This window comes from Lathamus discolor, chromosome 2, assembly GCF_037157495.1.
Source record: "Lathamus discolor isolate bLatDis1 chromosome 2, bLatDis1.hap1, whole genome shotgun sequence".
NCBI lineage: Eukaryota > Metazoa > Chordata > Aves > Psittaciformes > Psittacidae > Lathamus > Lathamus discolor.
In genome coordinates this window covers 147,233,563-147,247,266 of record NC_088885.1, presented here as the reverse complement: position 1 = coordinate 147,247,266, position 13,704 = coordinate 147,233,563, and the positions used below count along the sequence as shown (strand labels likewise).

Genomic DNA, 13,704 nt, shown 5'->3' with positions numbered 1-13,704 from the left:
GGATACATATTAGGAGACAATAGTAATTTCCATTGTAGGTTGCTAAGAAAAATATGTTGGAAAGGTTTGCTGTGTTTTCCTTGACAAGAAAGCCTTTCGAAAAGAAAGGAAACAGGTAAACCTTTTCTTTGAGATGGCGTGCTTGGAATGCATAGAAGTTTGGGGATTTCTTGAATGAAATTTGCAGCAGTCTTGTTTAGCTGGAAAAATGCTGATAGGCATGAGACCAACGCTTTCAAAATTGGGCTTCAAAGCACTAGGTACAAGGAGACTAAAAGCTGCACTTTTAAACATCACAGATGTGAGAGGGAGCAAAAATTACTTGGAAAAATCTGGGAAAATCTTACAGCTTCTAATTAAAATCCTTGCAAAAGATGTTGACAGATCCGATCTGTAGAAAGAGGTAGTAATACTATTAGGACAAAGTTTTCAGTCAATTTCTTACTCTATTTCTAATTTTAGAAGTAAGCAAAACTTGGCTTAGTTTTTATTTTTTTGGGGGGGGGGCAGTTTCTTCTCCCCCCCCCCCCCAAAAAAAAAAAATTAAAAGGGGACATCATGTTTGGCTAATACCAAGTGCTCAGTGGGAGGATTGACCTTTGCAGTATTCAGAGGCTGTATTGCCTCTGACAAAGAAATAATGGACAGTAATTGTTCAGAATGAATGGTACCTGCTAGGGAAGATTATTAAGCCAGGCAGGGTAGCTCTGTGGAAATGCGCAGTGAGGAAGCCTTAGGGGCGTCAGGGTTCTGGTCTGTTCTGCTGCTGGCACTGATACTAAGGGGCTTAAAATGTTCCAAGTCTCCTTTTGAATGCTCTTTGGCAACTGCTTTCGGGTGTAGACTTGCCATTATATCTGCATAATAATGATCTTTTGAAGAAAAGCTCAGACAGAAAACACAGTTAAATATTGCTGTTGGTATTTGAAAGCCTATTTTCTTTTCGTCAGTAAGGGACGGTTGATACAATAATACGTACACACTAAAAGACAATTACTGAAACACCAGATAAAATAGCTTTTTATTCTATTACTATAGAGAAAGATTTTTAATTAAGGAGAGCAAAACTTCAAAGTGTGGATTAGTAGGCACACAGAATTTAACATGGCATAGGGAGAAGAATACTGTAATAGAATACTGTTATCTTTAAACCTCCATGTGCTCTAAATAAGTCTTAGAGCTGGCTCGGTCTTTTGCTTAGGAGTAGACAAAAGTACTTATTTGTTTAAAAAAAGTTTTAATCCATTTCTCATTTGAATTTGCGAGACAAATTATTATATTAAAGAACACAATAAACTTCTAAGTTTAATTGCTGAACAGTAGTGGAAAGCAAAATAGCATGCGTTGGAAGTTTAATTTGTCTGTGACCAAATAATTCTTATGACAGTACTAATTAAATTCACTATTGCTGTACTACTTGTACAACTGTCAGAGGTAGAAAGGTGAAGTCCTTTGTATGCTTTTGTAACATATGGTGGGAAGAACAGTATCGTGTACAGAGCAGAAACCCAGGAACTGGTAGAAGGAAGATGTAGTATCAAGCTGTATCTCCAAGTAATTGATGTATCTCCTGAAATTCTTTTAGGGTTTGTTTTTTATGCCCTGTAATTAATCATTTTGTTTTCTCTGGAACTCTGTGTCCTTCCCATGTTCTAAAGATGCTTCCTGGTGATTATTGGACTTCATTCAGCTGCTAGGGTAGATTTTCCTCTGGAAATTCAGCCAATTATTTTGTGCTTCTCAGGACTAGGAGTGGTATTGCTATGTTGATTTCCTTCTTTAAAGTATGTTATATCTGGCAAAGAATCTTTCTTAGAACTTGCATCAGGCATAGTCTGCAACTTGCACATGAGCCAAAGCCTATCACAAAGCTTGAAATGTTCAAGCCTCACACAGTGTTTCAAATAAATGTATTTTTAATTTATTTGTACTCATAAAATGTTAAACCATGTAGTACGGGACTGAAAGGGCAAGAGTTTTTCTAGAGCTGCCTTCAGATTCCTTTCCTCCTAATTAAGCCATTTACATTGAAACTAAAAACCTAATGTCATATAACTGTGATTAAGAGTGTGTCTATGCTCTAAGTATAGAAGTTAGCCAACTCGCAATATTCAAGGTGACAGTTGTAACCAGAGCTATAGGAATTTTGTAATTGAAAAGAAATTGGGTCAAACAGCTTTCCAGTACTTTAAAAATCCCTAAATATTATTGCTCTGATGGCTGTATACATCTGATGGTGGATGTATTTTCTTGATGGTCAAAGTGTCATGGCCTTTAAGAGCAAGTATTTGTGAGGATATGATGGAATTTTTCAGGTTGCTAGTACTAAAGGTAAAGGAAAGGGGAGAGGAGGCAGTTGGAATCCATAAAGAACTGGATAAACTTAGTTTTAAACTGAGACTGAGGTTGCAGAGACCTGTATGTAGGGAGACCTCTTTGCCAGCATGAAATTCCACAGATATCAGCTGAGTTTTATACCTTTCATGTAAAATTAAACTTTTACAATTCTAGTAGTTCAAAGTAAGCATAATCACATAGAAAACAGTGAGAACTGTCTTTTATTACAAACATGCAGAAAGGTGGTGGTGTTAGTTGCTTGAACAGCATGTTTGGATGTGTGCTTTCAGGGAGCATTGAAGCTGGGTTTGGGTTTTGCTTGAGCTCAGTAGCAAACTTATTTTTGCAATTCCATACCTTTTTAATTTAGGGTTGATGTATTTTTAGTAAAACTTGAGCATGTTCAGGTAACAGGAGAGCCCTTACTTAACACCCTGTAAATATTGCTGGTTGGATCTGCCTTTTCTGTTACACAGTCTTACTCAGGTTGCAAAAGCAGTCCTTAAAACGTCAGTTAAGCCTGTACTTTACAAACTTCTTTGGCTTGTCATCGCACCAGTTAGAGTGAAGTTCTGGCTCTAGGCAGAATTTGGGGCAACGAACTGGTTGTAAACTTGGTCTTTCCAGGAGCGGGGTTTGGATTTGTTTTGGCTTGTAGAAGTCTTTGAGGCAGAAATTACAATGAAGGAAGTTAAGAGGTTTTCCAGCACTACCTCCTCTGTCCTAGCTCCCTGTATGGCCTTCTGTTCTGTAGGTGGACTAACAACCTTGCAATAAATCAATAATGCAGGTATAGAACAGTGCAACCTTTTAAATCTACACTCCAGTTTGCTTAGTAATACACTTGCTTGGCTTTTTACAAATCTCAGTAGGTTATCACCACCTCTTTGTGCCTTTTTGTTTGTTTGTTTGTTTGTTTTAATTTTTCTCTCTTTTTCTTCTTGACCAAGATGAATGAGCTTGAGGAGTGAGAGGCAGGCATCTGCCTTTCAACTGTTCCAGCAAGGAAATTGTGATCACTTGCAGAAACCAAGGCTTTGTTCCCTCTTTGTCTCTACTGTGTGTTGCTGGGTCAGGGAGAACATGCATGCTCAAACCCAAGATTATTGCTCCTCTTGTTTTCCACATATAGATGGCCATATTTTAAAGTGGCTCAGCCATTAAAGGCTCTGTGATAACCACAAAAACACATAATTAAAAAATCAGCTGTTTGAAATGTCTATTTAGTAAGTTACCAGTTTGTTTCATCTGAGAGTTCATTCAATTGCATTGAAGCTCCAGAATGGGAGAGACTGTAACAGTGAAGTCCAGTTTCCTGTTCTCAATCAGGCAAGGATTTAATATCTTCAGCAGTGACATAGAGACTGGGATCAAACGCACCCTCAGCAAGCTGGTGAATAACACCAAGTTGAGTGATAGAGTTGATTCACTAGAGGATTCACTAGAAGGAAGGAATGCCATCCAGAGGGACTGTGACAGGCTTGAGAGTTGGGCTCATGCAAACCTTGTGAATTTCAACAAGGCCAAGCGCAAGGTCCTGCACCTGGGTCTGGGTAATCCCCAGTATCAGTACAGGCTGGGGCATGAAAGGATTGGGAGCAACCCTGTGGAGAAGGACTTAGGGAAACTGGTGGAGTGTGTGCTCACAGCCCAGAAACCAATCAGAGGAAGGCCATGAAAATAGTCAGAGGGATGGAGCACCTCCCACATGAGGAAAGGCTGAGAGAGTTGGAAGTTGCTCAGCCTAGAGAAGAGAACATTCTGGGAACACCTTTTTATGGCCTTTCAATGTGTAAAAGGGACTTCACAAGAAAGATGGACTAAGACTTTGTTTTTCCAAGACATATAGTGACAGACCAAGGGGGAATGGTTTTAAACTGAAAAAGGGTAGATTTAGAATAGATATTATGAAGAAATTATTTTCTGTGAGTGTGGTGAGACACAGGAACGGGTTGTCCTGAGAACCTGTAGATGCCCCATCCCTGGAAGTGTTCAAGGTCAGGTTGGATGGGGCTTTGAACAACTTACTCTAGTGGAAGGTGTCCCTGTCCATGGCAGGGGATCAGAAGTAGATGATCTTTAAGGCCTCTTCCAGCCCAAACCATTCTATGGTTCTGTGGTCTGCCTGGCAGTAAAAAATGGTTTGTGATTCATATGGGGGTGATTTTTCTATTGCAGATCTCGTGGTAATGCACTTCTTACATGTGTGAGAGGGTCCAGAAAGCCAAATGAATTCTTGAACAGCATGGAGATTGGCAGATGTACCAAAACATACCTTGGATTACGCTTATTGCACTTAGCATACTGCTCTATATAAACGGGTATTGAAGTTATAATTATCTATAATCATTCATTGTCCTTTATCATTCTCAAAGTCCTGCTTTCATGTTAGTCTGTTGTGACCTGAGGTTGTCAGTTCTGCAGTGACAATACAGAACGTTGAGAGTATTTCTTCATTGTTTAACTTAAGCATATAAATCAGTCATTCTTTTCCAGTATGGCTTTTTAATAGGCTCATTTTTTACAACTGAACTGTTATCTTTGTAGTGTGGCTAAAAAAATTAGGTTGGGTTTACCAGGCAGAAGCATCCCCAACCAGAATAGACCAGCTGTTTGTCCAGCTCACTGGTTTGTGTCCACAGATGTCTGTGCCACATGCTGCAGAGAAAGATAAGAAGTCACACACAAACATTAGCTGTTTGAAGAAGTAAAACATTTAACAATGTTCATTAAAATATTTTAAAGTCTTGCTTTTTCTTGGAGTAAAATCATTAATTCATAGGTCATATATTGACCATGTATATGTACAGTTTACTAATCTAAGGAATTAGCAGTGGTTCTATCACAATATGAAGTTAAAAGTGATTTTTAGATAAACAAAAATATCCCCACAGTTAGGCAATGTGTTTTGAAGTATCTGGATCTGTCATTTTATATGTGATTTAATTTGATCTTTCATTGGCTATAAGGAAAAATACTGGGTAGAAAGGAAAATAAGTATATGACATGAAAATTATTAATGGCAAAAAGGCTGTTCACATGAGCTGCTGCTCATATCTATGTATTTTCTTATATTGTTACAGTGTCTGTCTTGATTTTCAGTATCCAGTGAAGTAAACCAGTCACAGTTCATTTTCTGTCTTCATCTTAGGTTCTTTGTCTAAGCACGTGACTAAATAAACTGTAGTTTGCTGTACAAGCAAGCTACAGTTTATCCCTAAAAGCATTAATTTCATCTTATTTTTTTAGTAGTTGCTTATTATTTTTTATTAGAGAAGGTATCAACACTTTAGATTACTCTGCCCAACCTGATGTACTTTATCTACATATATGTGTATTTTTATTATATTTGTCCATGAGTTTGGTGGTGGTACTGGCTGCGTAACATCTGAGAATGTGCATGACATTGAGGCTTCTCTAAATGACTTCAGAGTTTCTCAAGGCTTTTAATATATATTTAGGAGGATTCTAAGGCAATGTTACTGTCTGTTGCGTGGCAAAATGAAAATAATACTGGGGCCAAATTAGCTTGAGTGTTGGCTAACTTCAGAATTCAAATAGAAATGCCTGCAAGCTTAAGAACCTGCACTTTCCATTAATTTCACTTGTAATAATTAATCATTCTACCATAATAATGTGGTTGCAGCTGGGAAATTGGTGTTAGTCATTGTCTCTAAAATCTCAATTTAATTACTTTAATTCATTTAATAAAAGGAAGTAAGTTTGCTTAATACTTTTTTCAAAACACCCAGATGCCTGGGAGATTCGTTTGTACTTAGTGCACTGCATTTCAGTGTGGCTTATCAACTTCAGCTTAAGGTTGCACTAAGCAAGCCTGGGCAGTTCCTGATGTGGAGCTACTTTATGTCTGGGTGGCATGGAGCACACCTCCTGTTTACCAGATTGCACATAGGTCTCCCCGTAAATGCGTTGCTGTCCTTTATAAACCCCTTTTTGTCTCCTGCAGTTGCATGCCTTGTTTTACATTTACAGATGTTCTCTATAATGATGTGTTTTGTATTTAAATTACAGGCATCTATACTAGATTCCATGAGAAATCCTGTTGAATTTTGTTACTTTTCAATAAGCATAATCTAGTGTAGATGTACAAATACCATTCATTCCTGATGCTCAGAAATGAGATTGTTCATCTGGAACTAACAACGAGAGAAAAAATTATATATATGTTCACAATGCTGTGTTTTGGTGTGTCAGCATTGCTTAAGATAGGATGTATTAATTATGTAGAAATGTCAAACCCAGCAAATACATGTTAAACTAGTTTCTGGGAACACTTGGTAAATTTGTTAGAGCCTATCCAGTTTTTGTTGTATATAAAAAAGCTTCTCAGTTCTTTTCAAAGTTGACCATATACAGTCATCCACAATGCTAAATACAGCTCTTACCTTTCTGAGCTGAAATTTTCTGTATGGCTGTTAAAGTGTTTGGATGATGGAGAGTTAGTATTTCTTCTGCCAAAACAGAAGTCTAGAGCACCTATGAATGTGGTGCTAGAGTTCATCAGCTTGGAAGAAGTTGACTGAAAACAGGTTCAGTTACTTGTGGAATAGACAGAATGAAACACAGCTTACCTTTTTTGTGTTATTTGTGGCCTGTCTGATTGTTTGTTACCATGTTATCTTTCCTCAGATTGTTAAACTCACTGTTTATAGAATGCTTCCAAAAAACCTTCAGAGAAGAACTATGATGCAGAGACTGCACCTGTTCCCAGAAGATGTGAGTAGTTGTGCAGTTATATTTTCATTCTTGTGTGATTTGGAGGTGAAGAGGGAGTGTTAGCAATAGCAAAACTCTTGTCATAAGAATGTAAATTAAGAAAAATCAAGCTGGTTTTTATTTATGTATTTAAATGTAGCAGAAATGTTGATGCTTTTGTCTTTATTATTTCTCAAAATTATGACATATAAGACATGCCTCTATTTAGTCCAAAACTTAGCATGAAGAATGCAGTAGTGTGGACAGATTTTGGTATGGATTTGGGGGGGAAGTGGTGTTATTTTTTTAAAACAGGGAGATAGCTAAGGCTGTTCTCACCTTCCTTAGGTTATTCCAGAAGATATAGAGAAGAATCTTCTACAAGAGATTCCTCAGCCACGTGTAGTCCCCAAGAGGTTAGATGAATATACACCAGAAGAAATTGCTGCATTTCCAAGGGTTTGGACTCCGTAAGTATCTCAGATTTTTTTTAAAGGACACTTTGACTGAATATATACAATATAGGCTCTCACATTATCATTAATTAGAAAAAAGTAGTGCTTTTTCTCTTTATGTTATCTTTTTTTCTTGAGAGAGGGGAGATCATTAAAGCAAAGAATGCTCATATTAAAATGAGTGGTTGCTAAGGCTTTTGTATTTCTGGCCTTTCTTTTAATGAGAAGAATTTTTCTTAAAAAACATGTTTTCAACTCTACTTCATCAAAGTGTGTTTAGTAAAAGATGAGTAAAACACTTCATTACTTTGAGTTGTGCTCTATAATATGTAACTGTTAGCCATAACCAAAGGAAACACCATGCAGCTCTGTGAGGGAATGACTTATTGTGAGGGGAAGTGGGGGACCCTTCAGGTTTTCTCCAGAGAAAAGGAAAGAATTCTGTTAAATTAGACCTTGGAGAGTGGATGTTTGGCAAGGAATATACCACATATTTATTTTGATAAATAGGTTTTTTTCCATGCGCAAAATCAGTTCCACAATAGTTGTGTGGCATATGAATGAGTATTTGTGGTTTGCTTTATACCACCACAGGCAGCATTGAGTCAACCCAGTAGTGAAAATAATGTGTTACATTGTGGGAGTTTTCTGATTCATACCAGTATGCTTTTTTCTTGTGTTCATTTTGAGAGTCCTGTTTAGGTTCAGGATCCCATTACAATAGTTAACAGAGATTAATTTTGAAAGATTGCTCCTCTCCTGGTTATTCTAATGAAATTTCAGAGGAAATGTAACAAGTAGGGAGATGAGGAAAGGTGTGTATATAAGCTAACTCCAGGACCAGCTTGATGGTTATCTCTAGGTAGGTTACTGGTACTTCTGTTTTAGTCGTAGCTTTTAAAAGGTTGTTTCTCTTTCTCTTATTAAAAAAAAAAAAAAAGTGTTCCTGTGCACTCCCTCCTACACTAGTACTATACACTAATCCTAAAAAATAGACTTGGTATGAATCTCAAATGATACCTCATCCTATTGAGTAGTTCCACTTAACCACATGTTAGCTGCACATGGAAAGAGGTCAGATGCTGAAGTGGTAGTAGTAGCTTATTTCTCATGAGTCTGCTTTCTGCTTAAGGTATGATCTCTGGGGTATCTTGATAGCTGAATGATCACGGAATGGTTAAGGTGGGAAAGGACCTCTGGGAGGTCATCTGATGCAACCGCTTGGCTCAAGGAGGGCCATCTAGAGCTAGTTGCATTGACCGTTTGTTAATATCTCCAATGATGGACGCTTTACAACCTTTCTGGGCAGCCTGTGCCACTGCTCAGTCAACCTCACAGTAAAAAATACGTTTTCTGATGTTCACGTGGTTCCTCTTGTGTTTCACTAAGTCTTGTTCAAATCGCAGGAATTCAAAGTGCCAGAACTGAATACTTCCTATTTTCACAGGACAGTTTAAAAGGTTCAGCAGAGATTTTCATGTCCAGCTGATTGAAGAACACTATTAGAGAATGATCTGCAGTGGGTGCATGGTTGAGAGTTGTAGCTAATCATGACTAGATAGTAGCAAGCCTGTACAGTAGAAAAAAAAACATTGTACAACAGCTAAACCAGTAACACTCTTTCGAGCAAAGGAAGCCTTTAACAAAGAGAGGAGGCTTAATGAAGAGAAGGGAAAATTCACATCGGAAGAGTATTTTTAAATGGTCTGTCTGTGGAAAGAGAAACCAAGTAATTTTCAGTGCATGGCCAAAACTGTTGGCATACCTTTGAAAGGGGCGTGATGCTTTTTGCTTGGTCAGATTAATCTTAAAGGGAGATGTAGGGGTTGTTTTTTTGTTGGGGTTTTTTTAAAGTAAATTAAACATTTTAAATTACATCATGTATTTTCTCTGCATCATAAGGTACATGCAAATAAGGGCCTTCGCCCTTTGTAGGCAGTGGGGATCAGGCAGCAGAGATATGTGGACAAAAGATGTAATTTATCCAGAAGAAAACTGGTAATAAGGTAAAGTAAATGAACATTTGAATAGAAGATTCTTGCGATTCAGAAGCAGAGTTCATAATTCCTTTTATGGACCAGCAGCTCTAACTGCTTAAGCCCAGACCAATACAAATAAATCCCAGGAATATATGTAGGACAAATGTCTGTATCCATTTCACATATCTTTATAGGATCTGTATTCTTTTGAGGGGAAAACTTGAGTAATGTTCCATTGTTCTCTTACATGTTTAATTGAAACCAAAGTAATTTTTTAGTGAAAGTTCTTACTCTTAGTGGGCTTTTGCTTGCAAATCCTTGTAAGAACAGAAAAAAGTTAGGCTGTGAAGTTTATCTAGTCCTAAGTGAAAAAACCTGTGTAGAACTCTATATTTATGCATAGTGTCTATTTTTCCTTGCACATCCACACACAAAGTAATCATACAGAGTTGCACTGATTTTGCATGTGAGAGACGGGATGAGACCTTTCATTTGTGAAATGTTTTTCCTCAGCTTTTAGTGATTGAGCTTGGTGAAGGATGTGATGTCATGAGAGTTGACTGTATCATATGACTACTAAAGATGCACACCCTTCTGATTTTGTCTTTTTGGATGTTTTCTCTATCTTGTCTCAGAACTGTATAGGTTCTGAGTAGAAGTTTTAGGTGGATTCAGAAAAGGGAAGTGTATGGCCATCAAGGGGCTATTAAATATGGTTCTCCAGATGTGACTCGTGGCTCATGAAGTTGTAAATATTGTTGTATATTTATCTTGTTTCTTGAACTTTTTCTCTGTGCATCTACAACTGAGATGATGGAACTTTGATGGGATCTAGAAGGGCAGATCTTTTAAATGCGAAAGGCAAAGAGCTATGGGAATGAAGCAGATACTGTATGATCTCCAGTCTTCCAGATGATCAGCACTGACTTGTGCTTTTCTTCTCATTTTCTGTATTTAAAATTTAATGTGGATTTTGGTTGGAAAAAATCAAATATCACCTAGAGAACACCTAAATGTGGGAGTGGAATATGGGGAACACCTAAAAGTGTGTTCTGCATGCACAAAAAAAAAAAAAAAGCAGTATCTTGGTTCTCCTTTCTGATAGTGCTTGCTTGATGTTGACTTAGGTTGGTTGATTTAGGCCTGTGTGCTAAAATATGGGAAGGTTACTGACAGCATTTTGGAAATTACTTGGGGTTTGTTGTATTTCTCCTATATTCTCATGAATATGTGTAATATTTTCAAAAGTTTATTAAAAAATCAGTTGTGCTTACATGATCCTAGAAGATACTAGTCTCTGCATCAGTTCTTTGTAATCTGACACACCTCAGTATTACAGTCTGTGTAGAAAGGGAACAAAGTCCAGTAATGCTTTAAGCCTTCTACAGAGTAGGAATAGGTAGATTGGGTTTGTCTTTTTCTAAGCTATGTCAGTTACACAAATTGCTATGTTTGGTTTTATCCTCACTACTGAATGGAGTTGCAAATGCTGAGATCTCCTCATTCCTATGAGATCTCATTGGATTAGCCCTGGAGAAACTTTAGACTTTGCAGCAATGATCAGAATTCTATGGTATGTTAGATTAAAGCTGATAAGCCTCTCATGCCTTGTTATACTCTCATATAATTGTCTTTAGTACTAATACTAATTAAGATTCTCACACAGTAATTGATTGAATTGGAAGCTGGCACTTAGCTTTAACTAATTGGGAGTGTCCCTTTTGTCAAAGGAAATGGTGTTATGCTGTCAGAGCTTTTGAAATACTTCTTTGTCCCCACACACTGCCATAGTTTTGCTTGACTTCACCTCCTCAGCACTGAGCCACCTTAATTGTGTTGACATGTAGTGTGTGTGGCAGAAGACAAGTAAACTTGATGCCATCTAATTCAGTCACTGCTGTCAAACTAAGTTTCCTAATAGCTTCATGTCAGCATTGAGAAGACTACTTGAACATGTTGATCCTTGGGGGAAATCTGCAAGTAAGAACACTTTTGAAGCTAGATTTGACTTTAGAATTCCCCTCCCATCATTCCTTGGAACCATTTCCTCTAGAGGAATTCAAAGCACAGAGAAAATACGCATTCACTTTTTTATATTTCTTTCCTCTGCTGTCTAGTCCAGATTGATTTTTGGCGCTATTTGTATGCAGCCTTTTTTACTCCATACCAGTTATAGAGGCTAGTTAGAGCCACTTTTAAAGGCAGAAGAGCATATTACCCTACCTTTGCTGTGTTGGACTATAGTCTACCCTCTTTTCTGCTCTCAGGAACTGGTAAGTCCTAGCAGAGGGATCAGGAATGGAGGTTGGTTATCTACCATCTCCAGTAGCCGCGGGGTTCGTTGCTGTTGTAATTTCAGCTTCTTGTCCTGGCCTGCAAGCAGACCATTGTGGCTGTGAAATATTAGTGTCAGATAAGTTTTACTTTAACCTTCAGCTCACTTGTCTGGCAGTTTTTATGTTGGGAAGAGTTTCCAATTTGAATTAATGGGAAAAATATTAATGCTTTTCCTGACTGAGGGAATAAATGTATTATTGTGATTCTCTGTCACTCAAAGTGCCACGTGGGGAAGGGATTAATTATGAAATAAAAGATACAGAATTGAGCAAATTTGGCAAAATAACTTTCTGATGTGATAAATTAAAATCAGAAATCTGTGAAAGGGTCTTAAAGTGAATGGTAGTGGTCACTGTTCTGATTAAAGTGCCAGCTTAAATGTCTGAGAAGAAACAGCTTTGCTTCAAAGGCACTAATAGAAAGGCTGTATGAATATCCAACTGTAATAGACTGTGTTCTGAACTTTTTCAGTGTGTGTGAGCCCATGGAAGAAGTAGTGTTTGCATTATTCCTTTGAAAGACTGTAAAAGCAGCAAAGATTTAAATATTTATGTATTCTTTAATGATGTCAGCTTTTTAGAGGCGTATATCAAAAATATTCTCTTAAAAATGAGTCCAAAAAGGAAATAAATGCTGGCAGCTTTGTTCAACAGAGCTAAGTCAGTTAAAATGACATTGTATAAATCTGAGATTCTTTATTTGAGGTGTACCAAAAAAAGCCAACTACCTGACACCAAAATTGTTTTAGAAGAGGAACTGTAAAGGGAACATGAGTTCTTACTCAGAAATCCAAATATTGTAGGAAACCATCTGTATCTCACAACACAAAACTGGCTTTCTGTTTGGGTTCCTCATCATCTTACTCTTTTCCAGCTTCCAGAGAGGTTGTGGAATCTCCAGCCTTGGAGACGCTCAGTACTTAACTGCACGAGTACCTGAGCAACCTCATGTAATACTGAAATTAGTCCCATTTTGAGTGTGGTGCCTTCTTATGCAAATTATTCTATGGTTGTTTATATGTGATGAAAGTGAACAAATGTAGATATTAAACTAGATCAATATTTTAATAAACTTTGTTTAAAAACCCCAGTGCATATGTTGCTAGTAGTGTTAGTCCTGTTTGGCTTTCCTTTGGGCTATTGTTTGTTACGCTGATAAGAGCACACAGTACTAAAATAAGTAGCCTTTTCTTGTCCTCTGTGTGCTTCATTCAGGGTATGAAAGGACTATGTGTTTACTGTTGTGTACTTTGGTTAGTGAGCTTCTGAAGAACCCATAGATAGCTTCCAAAAGAGGAGTCCCGACAATAAACCAGAAATTGAAGGATGCAGAAAAACTATAAACTTTTATTTGTTTAATTTTCCTTTTCTTCAGATGGTTTTAATAAGTCTTCCTGCCTTATGTGACTTGATTTTAGTTATTATTTATCTTCCCTGGAATTCTGAGCCTGGAATTCTGTTTAACAAAGAGTAGAGGTTCAAAAGGGAATTAAATTCCTCTGAAAGTGATTTAAAGAAAAGGGAGTTAGAGAAAGACACTCTTTGTGGCACATCTTTCTATGAAAAAGAAATAATGTAGTTGATGTTAGCCCTTTACAAATAGCTGTGTCCTTTAATGGAAAAAATCAAATTAAAAGCGTATTTGGTTAAAAGTATGCAAGGCTATAGAGGTACACGCAATTACAACAAGATAATTAATCTTTTAAAATTTTATATTAAAACTTGCACCCTCCCTGTATATAAAATATCTCTTAAGACAGATAATAGGGCATGAATATAAAGTAGTGAATTTATATGAGAAGTTACTAGTATTAGGAGGAAAAAGAGCCTTTTTCTCTGTAATCTGAAGTAATAATGTAAGTAGTTTTCATTTGTAATGTG

The 13,704-nt window shown here is 37.2% G+C and overlaps 1 protein-coding gene across 1 annotated transcript in view; it reads left to right on the top strand.

Moving 5' to 3' along the window:
- The window catches only part of MRPL13 (mitochondrial ribosomal protein L13), a 38,358-nt gene that overhangs the window by 9,676 nt on the left and 14,978 nt on the right, over positions 1 to 13,704 (top strand). The window contains exons 5-6 of the mRNA XM_065668880.1: positions 6,988 to 7,074; positions 7,402 to 7,523. Coding sequence (XP_065524952.1) covers positions 6,988 to 7,074; positions 7,402 to 7,523 — 209 coding nt within the window. The remainder of the gene's footprint in view (positions 1 to 6,987; positions 7,075 to 7,401; positions 7,524 to 13,704) is intronic.